Below are 20807 nucleotides of genomic sequence, written 5' to 3'. Positions count from 1 at the left end.
AAGGGCAGAAAACAGCCCTTAGAGTTTTCTCCAATAACTTTATTTTCTCCAATAACTTTATTGTCTATTTATTCTTTATTCTCTATTCTTTATATTCTTTATTCTTCTTATTTAGACCATTTAAGGGACAGAGTAATATGCAGTGCTAAGTGGCAGAGAAGGCTGAGCAGCAGGACTGCTCCTATGGAAAAGAGAGGATAACACAGGTATTTTGAGAACAAGTTTTCTTTTGAAAGCTATCAGCTGATCTATACTGATATAGAACTCTGGTTATGACTGGTAATTCATAATTTCTTACCTGAAAATTTCTCTTATATGGATTACTGAGTTTAAGGTTTTTTGAGTTACATACAAAGCTAACCATTTTTGAGTTATACACAATGGCTAAGTGTTTGACATTGTACTGTATGCATTAAAGAAGAGTGCCTTTTCAAAGTGCTGCTCATACAGCTCTGACTATAACTTCTACAATGAGCTGAAGTTCACATATGTGCGCCTGGGCTGTGTGGAGCATCTTCTTCAGCACAGCATTGCTGCTGTATGTCAGAGCCTGTGGACCTGCCACCTGAAGGCCATAGTGGCACTTTGTGGGAGGTCCCACTGTGGTTCAAGCAAAGAAAAGCTATGGTATATGCCAAGAGCCATCAAGGAGAAGCTAAAAAAAACTAGTAGGTGATCTTCCTGAGATGGTTCAAGTGTCATGAGTTTATTGCTTTTGAGAGAGCAAGCAGGAATCTGCAACATAGAGCACATTCCAAGAGGCTGTAGAACCATTAACCTAAGGTCACAAATAGGGAACTAAAGATTTACTACAGGTGCAAGGACAGAAGATAAAATATTGACTGGATTTATCTATATGAAACTTCACTAATAACTTAGTCACAAAAATTATGGTTTTTAGCCTTCAATGAGTGTTAAGCTAGTGACAGATAATGAATGTTTAGCCAGATAATTACTCTTAACGGATATGCATGTAAATATTCTCTCTTGTATACTTCTTATTCAACTTACTATTTGAATTTATATTTGAACTTCTAGTGAACTTTTGCAGAAAAGGGAGGCTTGGTAAAACCATGTGATCTAGTCTCCTAGAACAGGCACAAAAGCCTAGAAAAGATTGCACTGGGAACATAACACTGGGGATAAAGGCGTTGGGAGCAAGGGCATTGTTACATCAGAGCAGGAGGAGAGAGCAAGAATAGGGGACTGCAGAGTGGAATAACTTAGAAATTATAAGTCAACTTAAAAATTAAGAGAGCAATATACAGAATGCAGAGGGAAAGAGGAAAAAAATGAGCTGCAGAGAGAGTAGAAGGAGCAGGCAGGCTTCTCCTTACCACAGGATGGAACAGGTCTTCTCTCAATAGCAAGGCAGGCTCAGTCTTACTAAGGAGGACAAAGCTTTCTTACAGACTTGGGTTTAATTCATTAGTAATAAAAGGGTAGAAGCTTTTTCTTTCTCTATGTAATAAAGACTGGAGCTCATTTTCCATCCAGAATGAGTGAGTTCTTTCTGCACTGATACTTGGTCTTTTACTCTATATACATATGTAAGTATGTAAGTATGTAATTATGAGATAAGTATGTAGCTGAACCCAACTGGTTTAAATAGATATTTATGAACATGTAAGCATGGATTTATATATGAATTTATGTGCGTTTATTCATATTTGCTTGTGTAAAAGTTTTGCCTTCTGCAAGTGTAACTCTCTTCTCCTGGTTCAATAGAAGTTTATTGCTCTAAACTCCCCCCGACCCCCATCCTAACAAGCAAGAGGCATCTGGACAAGAGGGAAAAGGCTCTAGTAATTAATCCTTTGCTTAATCTGCTGCTGTTTTATGATGAGGTGCTAAATGACAGATACTGCAGTCTTTGGTCTCAGAGGAATTCAGACAGGCAGGTCAGCTACCATAGCCAAGAGACTTAGATTTAAGATAGGTAAATGATTTATTATTAAACAGAACTTAAGTGAATGCTAAAATTCTTTTTCCTTTTAAGGGCTGCTTGCTTTAGTTTTCAACTGCAAAGAAGAATTATGCTCACTTTCCATTTTTGGACACAATATTTCCCATTACTATAATCTGGGGAGGTACCTCTGGTTAGTGCTTTTGGTTGAAGATGGCCATTAGACTCAGCTGTGCCACTTACATAGGTACCAGCTGGGCCTTTTTATTTGCCCAATCCTCCTTAGAAGTCTGCTTGGCGAGGCTTTCCCTGGTAATAACCCTTCTGTGCAGTGGAGGACAGCTACTGTCTGTCCCAATCAATGCTTCTTTTCCCTGGACTTGCAAGGCATGCTCTCCATATCACCGATGCAGCCAGCAATCACTGTACACACAGGCCATTGCTGTAGCTGACCCTACTTGTCTTGCACTGGCTGGTGCTTACCCTAGTGTGGCTAGAACCACACTATTCATGTCTGTATCCCCATAGCTAAGTGAGGATCATGGCAGGAGTTCAATCAACTTTTGCTCAATTTTACTGAAATCAAAATAACATACCGGATAAGTGATCTCCTTGATTGGTTCTCGGGTCTCTCTGAAAGCAAATTGTACTAACAAGCCAACAGCTGCTGGGAGCTCTCCTTCAATGTTGAGCTTGGCTCCAGGTCGGCTGGCATGGGCTGTGTGGAACAACTGACGTGGGGTCTGCCCATAGGTTTTTATCATGGTTTCTAAAGCACGTCTCTGCACTGGATCTTCAACTGCAGAGACATCCATTCCAAAATATGTCTGTAGAGAAGACAGTCAAAGAACATGACATAAGCAGGGTAATGGTAGAACTAGTCATAATGCCAAAAAGAAAACAACTTCTTTCAATTTTTAGGTAATGGGTACTCTATTTTGAATGCAAATGATTTAAAAATGTTTCTGATCAGGTTATCTTAGCCTTATTGGTCTTACTAGGATCAGAGAGTAATAACCAATAATTCTGAATGTGAACAAAATAATATATTTTGTCTGACTGACATTAATTAGGTGTGTTAATAAAACATTTCAAATTTAAGGCCTGAGAATGTCATGGAAGATATTAAGTATATTGTTGAAGAAACTGCTTGCCCAAAGTAATACATGGAAAAAAGCAAAAGCAAAGTTATATTTCAACGTAGGTAAGTGAGTTCACAATGAAAGCCACCGGTGAACATGAAAAAGCATCAAGGAAGGTTCCAGGGGGAGTTAGTGGAGTGGCCCTGTGCCTCCGAGAATCTGTCCTATGTGCCCCTTCTCTGTTCTAAAGCTATTATCGTTAGTGCTGTGCATGCCCCTGTGGAAGGTCCAGGTTTTAGCATTTAATCAGTTACAGCAATCTTCACATGTGTATCTAAATATAACATTCTTTTAAGTATCAAAATAAAATTTCCAAGGCACTTCAAAAGTTAAATAACATTCAAGGTTACTGCACTTTTTAGAATACTTAAGTCTCAAGGACTTAGTAAAAAATATTCCAGTTAGATGAATTAGCTTGTAGGTATCAGTCTCTAGATAAATTTTAAACAAAATTACTGAAAAGATAATTACGTGCACAGAACAGGGTTTATGAGGTTAATATTTAAATTCATAATTGCTCTAAGTGTTGTATTTCAGGATAAAATACAAATGCAGCTCAGAAATTATACCACACCTTTGCCTTTATTTCATACTTGATGGTGCTCAGAACATGCTATCTAAATATGGTGCCTAGATATATGCAGTACTCTGAGCTGAAGAATGAATGTAAGGAAGGATTCACTCTTCCCCTGAAGCTGCTCATAAAAGCTAGAATGGGCTTTCTGACCATTTTCTGAAGCAGGTAGGAAGCACCACATTTCCTTCCATGGAGGAAAGAAGGAGCCTCATATCTCAAAGCTGACACAGACACATAGAGACAATGTGAGCCAAAAGGCCTCACTATGCTGTTCACCTGCTTGCCTCATAGTGCTTTGATTTCGTCTCAGACTCCATAACATTCCATCAGCTCTAGCATAAAACCTCAGGTCTAAGCACTTGCTGGGGGTTTCCAGTACCAAGGAAGGCTCTGGTGTTATGAAAGTTTCTGCTAGGTAGTCTTCATCCTGTTCTCTTATTAATCTCTGCTCTGTTGTGGAGTCCCATAAGAATCTAAGATGGGTAGAAGGAAATGGTATTTTTCCTCCTCGATTTACTACTTTTCTTGTAAAACTCTTATTTGTTAATGATAATGCTTTCCTTAGAATGAAAGGTATCTTCAAAATCATCTTCTATTAGATCCACCATAAAACTGTTTTATTCTCCCTTCTAAGGATACCTTGGAGGTATCCAAAATAATTACCCATAACAAGAGACTAAAAAGAGAATTTTATTTTTGGACCACCCTTTGGGGATATGTCTCTGCTATAAACAAGCTCAGAGGCAGGACTCCTTGTAAGGGTTTGGAGTGTACACATAGCTGTATTTGTTACAAATACTTTCAGATCTGTAACCTCTACAGACACCACTGAGAAGCAAGCCCATGGTCAATCAATTCACCTTGCTAAGTGGAGATCTGGGGCAGCCACATGTCATGTAGTAGAAAGGAGCCGATCTGCACTGAGTAGCCAGCATGCAGCATCCAGACCACCTTTCTTTGTGCTCTGCTTTTTTGCCTCCCTATCCCCTCAGACATGTCCTTTCACTCATTACACTGAAACCTTCCTGACACATTCAGTCAGCCGACCCAACCCACTTTCTTCCTATGTCACTCACCCTAGTTACCTCTGTGCCTAGAGAGCCTAGCATAATAAATGCTTCCTAAGTCTGTGCATAAGAATAAACCAGTACATGTGTAAATAACAACTCTACTTCTAGGGAACTAGAAAACATCTTAATTAGGGATAGCAGTGGCCATTACAATCATGGACAATGGCACCTTATGACTGAATTATTCTTACAGACTATACTTAAGACTGTAAGGGGTAAGATTTAAAAACATGATTTATTAATAAATTATTGGAAAAATATGCAGGTGTAGAAAAAGTCTTGAAGGTTGTTTTGATATTTATCTCTAGATGCTGAAAGCAAAGCTTATTTCTCATATTTCTTCTTTTTGATAGTTATATTTTACATATTTTCTAATAAGGCAAATGTACTGTCTCTGTCATGAAGAAAAATGTTGCTTTTCAAAAAACATAACAGGCATTCATAATAGTAGAGAGAAAAGAGCTAACTCAGGCAGCTGGCCGCTCTCTTTGAGAACTCTGCTGCCTCCTTGGCTGGTGTCTGGAAGCTGACATTTCCTAGGTGACTGCACGCACTATGCAAACAACGTGGTCCATGCTCAGCACCTGCACTCCTTCTGAGTCCGGAATCTCAGCACACATCAGGCAATGGTTTCTAAACGACCATTCCCAAAGAGATGCTCAATTCTGAATCTCTAGACAGCTTTCCTGGCAGAAACCATTTGCAATGTGTCATCAAAGCCCCTGGAGGACGTGAGCATGCTCTTTGTGGTCTAATAGGAGGGGTCAGGTGTGTGTGTGCGTCTTGCTTCACACAGACTTTGTTTACTGTTTGTTTCCTTTGGTCAGTTATGCTTGGAATCCTTTACTGTCATAAATCAGAGGTGCAAACTGAGTCCACACATTTGTTTAATAAATCACTAAATATGAGATGGTCTTGGAGAATCCCTAACTCTAGCATCTAAGACATTTTTAAAGAGATGAAATATAAAAATATAAAAATCTTACATAATAGTAGTATAACTTAGTGTAACTTCTCTTTGATGACCTGGCTATTTTAAGGAAATACCTTAACAGCTAACTTTAAAATACTCAGGTTCTAACTTATACATGAGTGCAGTCTTAAAAGAGTCACTTACGGCAGGGTGGAAAACATTGATGGCTTGAACAGATGCCTTTCCCTTTTGCTTGTAGCCAAACACTAAGTCAATCCAGTGACAGATGTTCTGGGACACATGGTCAGATTCTAGTGCCTGCCGGTGAATAAGGATGAACAGCCGAGGATCGTTGCGTGCCCAGGGAGGAAGGTTGACGTGGTTAACCCGTTCACCATTCTGACGAACACCGAAGTCAAAACCTAACAAAGATTAAAACACAATTTTTAACTCTGCCAATATATGCTTCATTTAGCCCATAAGAGCTCTGGAAAGCAGGTAACTGTGATGTAACTCTTATGGCAGCAGCAAGATGAAATGCCCAACAGAAAGAATGAACTGTTCATCTTCTTTCTGTACCAATAGGGACAGGATAGATGCTAAGCTAATTCAAGCTGGAACTTTCAAATGTACCCTTTGACAATTTTCTAATTGGATGGAGAAAAAGCAGATCAGTGCCTGTGAATTTCAATACTATGCTCACCAAACTCTTCAAACACTGTGAGAGCTTAAATATCTTCAATTATAAACTTGATTAAAATAAAATTAAACCTTTGTATAAGAATATCTAGATTGTTGGTATTTTCACATATTGAGTACTGTATTTTTAATACATATTAATATTCCATAGTTAAAAAACCCTTACAAAATAGATACTACCCTAAAATGAGTTTTCATAGTACATTGGTTTTATGGGCAATATATAGGGTTGCCTTGACTTCCTTTCTTCTAAGTATTCCTAGCCCACCAAAAGTATTAACATATTAACTAAACAGGTTCTGGTTCTGTTTCTGTTTTTTGTTTTATTTTTCAGATGGTTCCTCTGTGTAGGGGAGAGACCATGAACTCAATCACTGCAAACTTTCAGGCACCAAGGGCACTTCACAATCATTCCAAACATCAGGTACCAAGGAAACACTCATTACTCAGACTATAGGGTACCAAGAGGAATGATGATAGAAAAAGACATGAGTAGCATTATAGGAAGTTACAATTTTAATAAGAGGTTGCAGGGGCTGGAGAGATGGATCAGTAGTTAAAAACAGTGGTTGTAAGCTGGTGGTGGTGGTGCATGCCTTTAATCCCAGCACTCATAGGGTACAGGCAGACAGATCTCTGAGTTTGAAGCCAGCCTGATCTATGGAGTAAGTGCCAGGACAGCCAAGACTATGCAGAGAAACCCTGTCTTGAAAAACCAAAACCTGTAGAGACCATATCCAGAGGTTAGACAAGGACCCCAGTTAGGAGATGGGGCAACCCACTCATCTCCAAATTTTTAACCCAGAATTGCTCCTGTCTAAAGGAAATATGGGGACAAGGTGTGGAACAGAGACTGAAGGAAAGGCCATGCAGAGACTGCCCCACCTGGGGACCCATCCATCCATCCATCCATCCATCCATCCATCCATCCATCCATCCATCCAGACACCAAACCCAGACACTATTGTGGATGTTAAGAAGTGCCTGCTCACAGGAGCCTGATACAGCTGTCTTCTTAGGGGCTCTGCCAGAGCACGACAAATACAGAAGTGGATGCTCACAGCCAACCATTGGACTAAGCATGGGGACCCCCATGGAGGAGTTAGGGAAAGGACTGAAGGAGTTGAAGGGTTTTGCAATATCAGCCAACCAGAACCCCCTCCTCCCTCCAGAGCTCCCAGGGATTAAATCGTCAACCAAAGAGTACACAAGGCTCCAGCTGCATATGTAGCAGAGGATGGCCTTATCTGCCATCAATGGGAGGAGAGGTCCTTGGTCCTGTGAAGGCTTGATGCCCCAGTGTAAGGGAATGCCAGGGTGGGGAGGCAGGAGTGGGTGGGTGAGAGAGCATCTTCACAGAAGCAGGGGGAGGAGGGGAAGGGGGTTTGAACCCAGGGAAGGGGAAAACATTTGAAATGTAAATAAATAAAATATCCAATAAAAAATTGAAAAAAACAAAAAACGAAAACCAAAACCAAACAACTGAACAACCACAACAAAAGAACACTAGTTGCTCTTCCAGAGGACCTGGGTTTAATTCTCAGCCCCTACATGGAGGATCACAACTGTCTGTAACTCCAGTCCTGGGAGATTTAATGCTCTTCTGGCCTTTGGTACTGCACGCATGTGGTACGGACACACATGTAGGCAGAACTCTCATACTCATAAAAGCAATTGTTTTATTTACCTTTAAATAATAGGCCACAATATTTTCTATCAGTGCTCACTCTGACTCTGGGCAGACAAAGGGGAGCAAGAGCGGCTATTTGGCTGACAAGGCTAGGTTAGGAACTATAATTTAGCTTCTGTCCCTCCCTCCTGGGATACTTGCCTCTGGAGCCTGAGTAGCCAAATAGTTTGTAAGGAAGCCCAAATCAACCTCCTTGAAGAACACCTCTGAGAAAGTACAGATCGGCTTAAGGAAAGGACCTGTGGATGTACCACTCCCTCTGCCGTATAAGCCCAAGCTCTGAGTGCAACCAAGGACACTTGGTTGACTTGGACTTGCAAAAACTGTAATTAATAGCAAATTTTTGTAATTTTTTGCTGCTTTAAGTCACTAGGTGTTGGAGTGACTTATACAGTCATAATAGGAATGTACATGAAAGACTACAGAGAAGACAGGTAGTAGATTTGAATGAGCTCTAAGCTGAAGTCCACGTCACCCCAAGCTGCAGGTATTGATATTTGACTTATACTTTCATATCAGCACTGCACATTGTGTACCATTGGAGCTCCACACGGAGGTGATTTTGGATAGCCAAAATGATGAGATAGCTCCAGGGTAACTAGTAGGTTAAGTGCATTAATAATTTATCATATAGTCTTAGAAGACTGCAAACAATGAAATTCTAAAGTGTTTTGTCTAACACTGACTTACCTAAAGATATGTCTCAATTTCATATATTCCCAAGGGTCACATGAAATTAAGGAAAGTAACTCAAAAGTACTCCTCTCAGTGTTGTCTGAGAGCTTATGTCAAAGAACAGGAAAGGGTGGCCAAGGTCATTGGTCACTGGCATCATGGCGTTCGAGTTTATCCTCCAGTATACCCTTTGACTTTTGATTATTAGATAATTCTTCTGAGAGAGTTTTTCCATTCATACTCTAGATTACAAGTGTGCACAACCACATCTGGTGTATGTGGTACATTTTAGGCAAGCACAGCACCAACTGAACCACAATTCTAGCCCTAGAGTGTTTTATTTCTCTTATTTCCTTATAAAATCATTCAGCTTTTAATTACACTTTTCAATGAATTGCTTTTTACAATTATTTTTTAATGAGTAGACTTTTACAAACAGAGAAAATGTGTAATAAAGTTAAAATACGTATTAAAAATAATTTTAATAGCTACAAATGTAGTTGTCTAAATGTACCCAGTCCTCAGTCCTATAAAACTTTAGAAGTCCTCAAGCTCACCTGGAGATAAAATTATAGATTTAATGACATTAATCTCTCCTATCTGAGAATTCAAATTTCAAGTCTTAGAAAAGCAACTTTTACTTCTGGAAATTTGTAACTCTATCGCATACCCTTACCTTCACGGTTCACTAAGAACTCAGGAAGATAGAAAAACTCGGGAATCAGCTCCTTCACATCAGTCATGGATTCAAAGGATGAGAGGCGCCAAGTTGTGTTTGTAGAATGAAAAGTTCTGTCTGGAATGTCAAAACTCTGATCTACAAAGAAATTCCAATAATATAATGAAGACACAAAGACCATCTTCCACTTGAAGCTTCCCATAGCTTTTGTTGCTTCAAAAATGATTAAAGTAATGGTCTTTAATTAAAGGATTATTCAAATTTTTGAAATCACACTATTTTCAACTGCATTATGCTCCCATCATACCTCTAATAAAATTTCTATCATCTATTTGCCTAAGTAACTACTGCATTCTACCTTGTTAGAATTAAACTTTCACAAAAGCAGGAGACTAGGCCCACCCATACCCAGCACATAATGGACACACAATAATAATCTCTTTATCAAATGAGTGCATAACTTTAAAAAGGGGAAATTATGGGTTGAGTAGATGGCTTACACCTAAGAACTTGGTAAAAGTGCCTTTTACCAAAGCACAAGGACAAAAGTTTGATCCCAAGCATGCATGAAAAAGCCAGGAGGATAGATGTGTGTCTGTAACCCCAGCATCGGGGTGGTCTATGTGTGAGTTCAGTGGTCATGCAGCTGAGCAGACATGATGAATTCTATGTTCAGTGAAAGATCCCATTTCAAAAGATAAATTGGGGGAACAGTTAAGGAGGACATCTGTTGGTAATCTGTGGCCTCCACAAGCAGATACATTCATGCATGTGTTCATTCATACCCATAAACCCACACACATGAGGGGGGAGTGGGAGGAGGGGAGGGACGGACTTTCATGCATTATTTCACTGTAATTTTCTTGTGCTTGTTTCTCCTATCATCCCCACCTTTCCTTCCTCATTCCCATTGCTACCCAGCCTCATGGTCCCCTGCACATAGGCCCTCTTCTGCTTACATGTTCTATGTGTGTGTGCTGATAGATTAGATTCTGCATGGGAATGACAACATGCTATTTATTATCTTCATTTGTTTCTCCTCCCCTTCCCTTCAGACTATGTCTTCCCTTACTTAGTGCCCTTCTACTCCTACACCACATATACCACATGCGATACTGACACTGATTTTCAGATGCACCAATACTGAGCTCAATCATTATCTAAAATTTTTATCAATATAAAACTGAGCATACTCACCTTTGTTCATTTTCTTTCTTAGTATAGACTATTAATGACAAAGAATTGAATTTTGTCTCCATATTTTTTTTATGAGCACAGTCACAGGCAGGGAGTATTAAGTGACACACAAAGACCATTGCTGAGAGCAGAAGCTTGTGTGTATGATTCTGAAGGACTGTGCTAAAGTGCTTCTACGTTTTCTGGAGTCTGAACAGGTTCTCTGTGTAGACAACTTTCACAGACTAATCTTGGCACCAAGCACAGCAGTGTCAAAAGAATAAGCTCATTTCTTTCTCCAAGTTTACCTGCTCTACTGAGGTATATTTTCCATTATTTTTTTTATCACTTTTCCATCTACTACACTGAGCCAGTTAGCACTGGCTGGCCACTAAATTAAATCTGAGGAAAAATATAGGTTTTTTTTTTTTCAGAAAGTAAGAAATGTCAGGCCATCAGGGAGTTGGGCATATAGAACTCAGACTAAGCAACTATGTAACAACAGTATTATGCAATAGGTTCTCTTTGAGTTATAAGACTCTTTGCAGTTTCTGTTCTTAAATAAGTCCTACTGACAATTACTAGAATCTAGAATATGTTTATATTAGATCAGTGGTTCTCAATGGGTAGCATGTTTGCCCTCTAGGTATTATTTGGTAATGTCTCAAATTATTTTTGGTTGTCACAACATGGTAGAGTTCATGCACCACTAACATTAATTGTAGAAGTTAGGGGTGCTGCTACAATGTTCTGGAATACACTGGGTAACATTTGAGACAACAATTATGTAACTATAAAATATAAAATTAAATTAAAATATAAAATTAAAGTAACTATAGTGCCACGGTTTAGAATTCCTGAACTAACTAATTAGGTTAAAAAAAACAAAAGCCAGCATAAAACTAATGAAATTGAAATAAATGATGATTAAGGAAATGTTAGGGTTTAAAATAACCTATTCACAAATATTCAAAGAAGATCTAGTCATGACAGTGCACACTTGCACTATCAGCACTTGGGAGGTGGAGGTTAGGAATCCAAGTCCAATCTCAGATACACAGCAAGTGTACTACAGGAGACTGGGTTTTAAAACAACAACAATGTAACTACTTGGTAAAGAAAAAGTAATATTGTATATCAATTTATTCATAACAATAATATAATAAAGACTGATAATTGATTGGTAATTTCATATTGATAGATTCTTGGGCTACACTGGAAGAAATGGTTTTAGTTGGAGAAATATTAGTAACACTTGAGTGTTTTAAACTACATTAAAATTTCTGTTTTCACTGCCATTTTTTAATAAATGACATTCTCAAATGAAAGTTACTATATCCAAAAAGATCTTCAAACAATGGTATATTTAGAAAACACAGCAAGCAAAAATGGTATATACATCAGTTCTGGGTGTTCTTCCTTAACAGAGCTGCTCATTTGTTTATGGGAGTTCCTTGCACCAGCTGGAATGGGGCAATACATATAGATACTCTCAACCTGAGGTTAACCAGGAATAATTGGTCAAGAGAAGAAAGGAACATAACAATTGTCTTGGGAAACTAGAGAAATGGCTCAGTGGGTAGGAGCTCTTACAGTGTAAGCACTGAAGACCTGAGTTTGGATCCCAGAGCCCATGCAAAAAAGCTGGGAGTGGCCACATGGGTGCTTGTTACCCAGTGCTATGGGGTCTGGAGAAAGAAGAATCTCAGGGCTTTGGGCTGTCAGACTAATTCTAGGTTCAGTGAGCAACCCTTTCTGAAAAGAATAGGGCACAGAGTAACAAATTAGAATTCCTGCTGTCCTCCTCTGGCTTCTGCAGACACACTCACACTGACCCATGCACATACAACACTCTCCCCGTCTCAGTAGTTGACTTTACTCTGTGAGCTTATGGGGCAAAAAATAAAAGCCCCATTTATAGACTAAGCATAAGAATAAATATTCATTCCTCTGGGAGGTTGCTTTAAGAACAAAAGACTAAAGAAGTCTAAAACAGGGTAGGGCTAACGGAATGCGCAATGGTTCCCTAAACAGAGGTCACGAGGAACAACTACAGAGCTAATACCTCAGCTCCTCCTGGATAGTGTAAGTCTGTCCTTACTGGAGCCCAGTGATTACCTCAGTTATGTTCAGGCTGTCATGCAAAGTGCTGAGCCAGATTACTAGCAAGCTTTTCTACAGTAATGATACCAGTGTGTTCTCTATTGACTAGTTATTATAAACAATAACAATACTTTCCAATAACAGGCTTTTGTATAAAAAAATTACACAAGTTACAAAACCTCTCATTGTGCTTTGAAATAATTATTGGGTTGCAAGTCTTTAAAAAAGAGCTGGGCCGTGTATGGTGGCACACACCTTTAATCCTAGCATTCGGAATGTAGAGGCAGGTAGAGTTCCAGGACAGCCAGGGTAACGCAAAATACTAAATAAGCTGCATATAATTTAACTGGCAAATTTTGCAGTTTGTGAATTAGATCTTAATTTTTAAAAAGTCAACTGCATTTTTATAAATGTAGACACTATCTAAAGCTAAAATCTCAGACAGGAGCAAGATTTAACTACCATTTTTTAAAAGTAGAATTCCTTTTCCTGGGCTTGGTTAGGGTTAATTTTCAAGAAGCTAGCTGAGTTTTTTGTTCTAATGATAGAGCATAACTTTTGGGGTAGTTATAGAAGACATCCTTACCTTGATAGGCTAGAAACATTTTAGTGAAAGGAGGCATTCTGACCAGGAAATGGAGCACGGTGCCACTGTTGGAGTAGTGGGAGCCATAGTGGTAGGGCTGCACAGGAGGCATGGGGTCATCCTCTCGGGCTCCTTTGCGGTACTCTTCCTCCAAGTACTGCAGGACACAGAACAAGAGGATTTTCGATCGTGTGCTCTATGTATGGCTAGTTTTCTCTTCCATTCTCCTCCACTCCTTTGACGTTATTCTTGACTTCCCATTAGTGTCCAGATCCCATAGCCCTCTTGAACATGTAAGAACATCTACTGACCCCAGGCCAAATGAGAACCACCCAGTTCTCTCTACTTCCACTCCTACCCAGTCATAAGACCACCCCATTTTACATTCCCACTTCTAGCTACAGCTCCAAATATCTAAATGAGTGCACTCAAAACTGAATGCTGATCTTACCAATAGAATGTCTGAATTGAACAGTTTCATGATATGCTTTGAGTGCTTCTTTAGGAATGGAAATGTAACGAGAGAGCATACATTACCACTATTAACACAATGGTATGTGTTGCAGAGCACACACAGAATTAAAGAGAAAATGATGATCTTTCCCACCTCCAACTCTCCCCATCACAAAGGGGGCAGCTCAGCCACATATTTCCTGCCACTGTGCTCATTGTTACAGCTCTGTCTGCCTGATAACAAAGTTGGATGTAGTGAATTTTCAAGTAAAGTCTTGACTCTCACAGACCGTCATATTTATTGTCTGTCTTCCTTCCTTCCTTTCTTTTTTTCTTTCTCTATTTTTGATTTTTCAAGACAGGGTTTCCTCTGTGTAGCCTTGACCATCCAGAAACTGTGTGACTAGGATAGCCTCAAACTCACAGAGATAGGCTGTCTTATTTTCAATTGCAGAAAAATCAAATGGTGAGTTTCAGGTACTAAGCGGGACATCTCTGGAATTGAGACATGAGTTATCTGGGAATATTACACTATTATGAAGAACATACTATATGGTAAGTCAATTTTCTAAGTTTTCAATAAAATTACATTAACATTGTCAACAAGGGTAATTCATTTTTATTTAATAGGAAATTTCACTTATATCTAAAATGCATATTTTTCTAAATATGTCTAGTGTTATAGTAGAAATAAACACATTCAAAATATATATATATCACACACACACACCTTGGTAGTCAGCCACAGGAGGAGGAAGTGGCCAAATAAGGGAAGAGACCTTGGTGGCTTGCTTTAGGAATGGAATCTAAGGGTTTTTAGCAAGGCAGAGGGAATGGGAGTGAGCTAGTGTCCCTTCAGTATCAATGACCTTTATCTCATAACAAACTAATATGATCATATTAATGTAAAGATACCACTATTTCTATATAATATAAATACCACCCAGAGGTATAAATAGTTGAATCTCTGAAAATCTGTGAATTTTATAAGAAGTATAATTTTTATGCATTTGAAAAAATAGTGGACTAATTAGCTTTTGAATTGTGCCAAATTAACAGAAAACTTTCTTTCTATTCTTGGTATCTGTTTTCATAGAACTAAGACAAAAACAATTTTCAGTTTTATATAATTTATAGTTCTTAAAGTACAAGAAAACATAAGTCAGAAAAATAAGTACTACAAATTTAAAAGGCATAAATTCATAAAGCTCCATTTTTCATGTATCAAAGTATTAATGAAAACTACCTTGTATGTGTCAACGTAACGGTCTTCTTTTTCTTTATACTGCACAGCTATAGGCTTAGATAGGTTTCTACGAAGGAAGAAATGATAGAAAATATGAAGTAATTTGATACCATCATAATCAAGCTACTCATGACTTTGCCCTGAAAATGTGCAGGCCTTAACTCACATAAGAATGTTGCTTTGCAACCAATAGTCACCATTCAAAATCATGACCCCATAACCTGTTAAGGAAATGCTAGTAAAGATCTGTACCGTCTGGTGAATTACTGACTCTTCTGCATGATGCTGTCATGCAGGTATGCATGCAGATACACATGTTAGTAATGGAGTTCCCATGGTTAATACCCCATGATGTTCTAAGAGGCCAAAGAATGCAAGGAACATGTCTTCACATTACAAATCTATCAGCATTACTGTTTGGTGAATAAAAGGGCAGGAGAGTTTTGATGTGAGGGTCCAGCTGCTCTGGCTAAGAAACACAATGAAAAGACTATAAATGTCAACATCTGGCACTGTACTTTGACCAACAGCAAAACCTGTTCAAGGCTCAGTAAATCTAACCCATCTGGTTTATTCAGATATATTTTTATTTTCTTTAGACAAGGTCTTACTATGTATCCCAAGCTATCCTTAAACTCACTTTGAAGTTCAGGCTGGCAGCAGTCCTCCTGTCTTAGACTCCCCGGATGCTGGGATAGCAAGAATGGTTTCCCATACCCTCATGACAAAGCTCTTTTGGATAAGTTACTATTTCCTAGGGTTATAGAGTCCAGTAACATTAAGTGAAAATTCTGGTGACAGTAGTATAATCTTAGTGACTTCATCAAAGAGTAAAAAGGTTTTATGTCAAATTTTACCCTCAAAATATGAATAAATTATCTTTAAGACCCTGGCATATTTTTACTCCTTAGGTTACTCAATCACAGAAAAACACACTTGGTATGCACTCACTGATAAATGGGTACTAACCAAAAAGCTCAAATTACCCAAGATGCAATCCACAGACCACAGGAAGCTCAAGAAGAAGGATGACCAAAATGCGGATGCTCCCACTCCTTCTTAAAAGGAAGAAAAAATATCCACAGGAGGGGATATGGAAGCAAAGTTTAGAGCAGTGACTCAAGAAACGGCCATTCAGAGACTGCCCCACATGTGGCCCATATATATACAGTCACAAAAACTAGATAAGATTGATGAAGCTAAAATATGCATGTGGAAAGGGACCGGATATAGATCTCTCCTGAGAGACACATCCAGAGCATGTCCAATGCAGAGGTCAATGCTAACAGCAAACCACTGAACTGAGAATAGGACCCCCTTGGGGGGAATTAGAGGAAGGATTGAGAGAGTTGAAGGAGCTTCCAACCCGATAAAAACAACAATGTCAACCAACCAGAGCTTCCAGGGACTAAACCACTACTGAAAGACTGTACATGGACTGACCCAGGGCTCCAACTGCATATGTAGCAGAGAATAGCCTTGTTGGGGCTCCAGGGGAGGGGAAGCCCTTGGTCCTGCCAAGGTTGGACCCCCAGTGCAGGGGAATATGGGGGGTAGTAAGGGGGATGTATAGTGGGAATACCCATATAAGGGAAGGGGAGGAGAGGAAATGGGGGCTTATAGACAGGAAACTGGGAAGGGGAATAACGTTTGAAATGTAAGTAAAGAAATATATCTAATAAAAAAGTAAAAAAAGAGGGGCTGGGGATTTAGCTTAGTGGTAGAGCGCTTACCTAGGAAGCGCAAGGCCCTGGGTTCGGTCCCCAGCTCCGAAAAAAAAAAAAAGTAAAAAAAGAATGTTAAAATAAATCTTCTCAGATAAAAATTATATTTTTATGGCTGAATAGTAAGAATTACAGTTGTTGCTAGGTGCAGTGATGCATGCCTTCAATCCTAACACTTGGGAGGTGGAAGCAGATGGATCTCTGTAAGTTCAAGGCCAGCCTGATCTACATATCAAGTTCAACACTATACAGAATTATATAGTGAGTCCCTGCCTCAAATAGACAAACAGACCACAAAATAAAGAAACTACAGTTGAGTGAACAAAATAAACCAACTCACAGATAAATATTTTAGTATTTTTTTATCCAGCTATTTTTCTGCTTATTAGTGGATATCTATATATATGTTAAACAAATGGATGTCTTTCCATGCTTACAAATTGTATTTCTACCATGTATTCTTATATGTTTACTTATTTTGTGTACATGTATGTGTGAGTATTCATGCTATTGGAGTTGGTTCCCTGTACCATGTGGGTTCCAAGGATCAAACTCAGATCCGCAGTCTGACTGCAGAGTCATCTCACCAGCCCTACAATACTGCTTTAGTAGCTGCAGCATATAACAATGTATTAAAATCTAACATTGGGCTTTCAGGCTGTTTCTAAATTTTAGATACTTTGAAAAATGCCAGGAGCACCACATTCCTGTTAAACCTTTGCCTAGAGTGCCAGATATCAAAGCAAGAAAGATCTAGTCAAGTTTAGGTCCCAGCCCTCATAAAATGACTGCTGATTAAGTTGGAACCTTTATGTTGAACATATGTGCTTTAGCATTCCCAAGAATAATTCCTGGAACTTGTTAAAAAACAAATATACACACTTAACAGGTTTTTATGAATATATACCATCAAACTGCTTTCCAGAAACATCACATATATTTATGCCAGCAATGTGTAAAATGTTGAAATGTCCAAGAGCAGTGAATGTAAATATCTAAAAGACAGACAATGTACCATTGTGAATTAACTTGAACCCGATTTCTTAAGAAAGAAGTAAGTCAGGCTTATTTGGAGAAAGTTATAATTAAAATATTTAAAAACTTCCCAAGTGGAATATTTGAAGTCAATTTTTCTTTAAGAGAATTTTTTTTAACTAAATATTTGCCAATGAACTTGGACTATCTGGTTTCTTTAAAATAACAGTTTGTTCAGGAAAGGCAGAAAAAAAGCTAAATCGTTTTCCTTTAATTCTCTAACTTCAAATTAAGGGATAACCCCAATAGTCCCTGTAAAGTACCAACTCAGGACCCCTAAGACAAGTTCTCGGCACAGAGGAGATTTACTTGTCCCAGAGAGCAGAGGGCATAGAATAAGAGACAAAGGCAGGAGAGAGAGGATGGGGGAGAAGGGGAACTGTACAAGGGAGAGGGGGACGGTGGAGGGAGGGTTGCAAAGGTCTAATTCTGGATAGAAATAAGTCAGCTGTGGCCCATAGGAAACTGGTGGTTTATAAGGTAAAAAGGGAGACCCAGTGTTAGGATGAGGTGTTTAATTTCATTGGGCATGTTAACTAGGTGAGCCACAGGGCTTCTGATTGCTGGATTGTTTTGAATATTTTGATAGCTGGACCTTGGTAGTCAGCCACAGGAGGAGGAAGTGGCCAAATAAGGGAAGAGACCTTGGTGGCTTGCTTTAGGAATGGAATCTAAGGATTTTTAGCAAGGCAGAGGGAATGGGAAAGAAGGCTAAGGCCTGTCAGAGCCACCTGCTTGAGTGAGCTAGCGTCCCTTCAGTACCAAGTACTAAGTACCTTAGCTCATGCCTCCTGTGGTGCTTTGAATATGCTTGGTGCAGGAGCTGGCACTATGAGGAGGTATGTCCTTGTTGGAGGAAGTGTGTCACTGTGGGGATGGGCCTTGACATCCTACTCCTAGCTGCCTAGAAATTATAGTCTTTTCCTGTTTGCTTTCAGAACAAGATAGAGAACTCTCAGCTCCTCCTGCACCATGCCTGCCTGGATGCTGCCATGCTTCCCACCAAGATTATAGTGGACTAAACCTCTGAACATATAAGCCAGCCCCAATTAAGTGATGTCCTTTGTAAGAGTTGCCTTGGTCATGGTGTCTCTTCACAGCAGTGGAAACCCTAACTGAGATACCACCCCCAATGAGTGTTTATATATGAGTAGACATGCATGTGTTTTAAATATATATTTTAAAGGTACGGAATGAACATTCTTAATCTAGAGCACTGAAATCCAAAATGATCCCAAAATTCAAAGCTTCTTATATACCATGCATCAAAACCAGTCAGATTTTAGAAAAGTTTAAATTTCATATTTTTAAATTTGGGATATTAAAATGGTAGTCTGTAAATATTCTAAAAGTCAGAAACCCAAAACAACAACCACAACCACAACCACAACCACAACAACAACAACAACAACAACAACCACCCTTGTGTGTGTGGGGTGTCATCCCTGAGATAGTAGTTTGGGTTCTATAAGAAAGCAGGCTGAGCAAGCTATCTTGAGCAAGCCAGTAAACAGCACCCCTCTACGTCCTCTGCTCCTGCCTCCAGGCTCCTGCCCTGTCTGAGTTCTTTTCCTGACTTCCGCTGATGATATGGAAGTGTAGGTCAAATAAATCCTTTCTTCCCCAACTGCTTGGTCATAGTGTTTCATCACAGCAAGAGCATGCCTAAGACAGATAGGAAACCATCTTTATACAACTTCTGCTGAAATAATTGATTCAAACAATAAAGTCATGGCTAAAACGATTAGGTAAACGTACAGTGTGAATTTGCACCTATGAGTCATTTTAAACATTCTCAGAGGGGGCATCACAGCTCCCTCATGATAGATAGTGACAGAAAGCTCGCATGGCCATCTATGGTGGAGTTCTTACAAAATAAAGGGTGAATTGAATACAAGTAAGCCTTCTGAGCTGATTCTTGCTCTCTGGCAAACAGGGATGACCAGAACAAAGATTATCACTCTGCAAAAAATAAACAACCATACACACACACAAACTTAAAGGCCTTTTTAGATATATTTTTCACATATAGGTAATCAAATGCAACAGTAGATCTGTTTCAAAATAGCCTATTATAAAAGGCATTGTTGAAATAAGCAGGAGACAGTGAGTATATTAGATATTGGGATTGTAACTTTCTTAGATTTGCATACCAGCACTGTAATGATGTAAGGAAATATCATATTGTTAAAAGAGATTTGTACTGCAGAATCCAGAGGTGGTATAACTAGATGTCTCAAATAAAAAGAAAGAATATGATGCAAGTTTGGTAAAGTATTCATAATTCAAAATTGTTGAATTGGGGAAAATGAATCATTAAGGCTTCATTAATCATTAAATTCTGTGCAGTTTTGAACATTTTCAAAGTAAAAACTTGAATGGTGTACGTTCAGTATGCATATGAACCCAAGATGTGATGCTTTTACTTGCCTATAGATAGATGGATCATTGAGGTCAAGAGTTTCACTAACATAGTCAGAGAGAATGAAGGGGAACACCGGATACTGCATGAGATCATTGAAGGATCGGCCCGCGTGCTTGTTTAAATGAGTCAAATATTCAAAATTGGTAATTTGTCCAGTGTACCACAGGTTTGTCAGAGCAGTGATGTTGCCATACTCCAGAAGACTTGGAAGGTTATTTGTGAGAATGCTCTGGTAGACATCATCACGAACCTAAAAGGAAAGGACAAAAAAAGACTAGATATTTTTAGGTTTACTGATACTTCCCTAGAAAAGCAGAGTATTGTAGACATGTGATTAATCTCAAATCCTCCGAGAAACTGCATTAAATGATAGAGAACCAAAATCTGATTGCAGTTTCCTTCCAGAGGCAGGCTCTTAGTCATTATGCTTATTGCTAGATAAATCTGCTTGTTAAATTATTTGGCAGAAACTTCTGCATTATCTGCTCATAGTTTCCAAGGAAAAGTTAAGCACAGAGATTGCTTAGAAATAGATACTAAAAAAAATTAAATAAATGTTCAGCATGATGCACTGACAGTCTGACTGTATCAGAAAAGATCTGGTCTATGTGTTCCTGCTAAACCCTTTATGCTGTTATTATGTCTATAATATGGAGGTGATGATGTTTATCTCATAAGAATTAAATACAGTATCTTATGTAAGTAAGT

At 38.9% G+C, this 20807-nt stretch overlaps 1 protein-coding gene across 3 annotated transcripts in view; it reads right to left on the bottom strand.

Annotated features, from left to right (window-relative positions):
* Lyst (lysosomal trafficking regulator) overlaps nt 1-20807 on the bottom strand; it is a 196021-nt gene that overhangs the window by 24488 nt on the left and 150726 nt on the right. For all 3 annotated transcript variants that reach the window (NM_053518.2, XM_087591609.1, XM_087591610.1), the window contains 6 exon segments: nt 2503-2733; nt 5813-6030; nt 9349-9489; nt 13217-13373; nt 14916-14982; nt 20105-20349. In NM_053518.2, coding sequence (NP_445970.2) covers nt 2503-2733; nt 5813-6030; nt 9349-9489; nt 13217-13373; nt 14916-14982; nt 20105-20349 — 1059 coding nt within the window.

This window comes from Rattus norvegicus, chromosome 17, assembly GCF_021556685.1.
Source record: "Rattus norvegicus strain SHRSP/BbbUtx chromosome 17, alternate assembly SHRSP_T2T, whole genome shotgun sequence".
Lineage (NCBI taxonomy): Eukaryota > Metazoa > Chordata > Mammalia > Rodentia > Muridae > Rattus > Rattus norvegicus.
The sequence above is the reverse complement of the archived record's forward strand: the minus strand, read 5'-3'. Positions and strand labels throughout refer to the sequence as shown.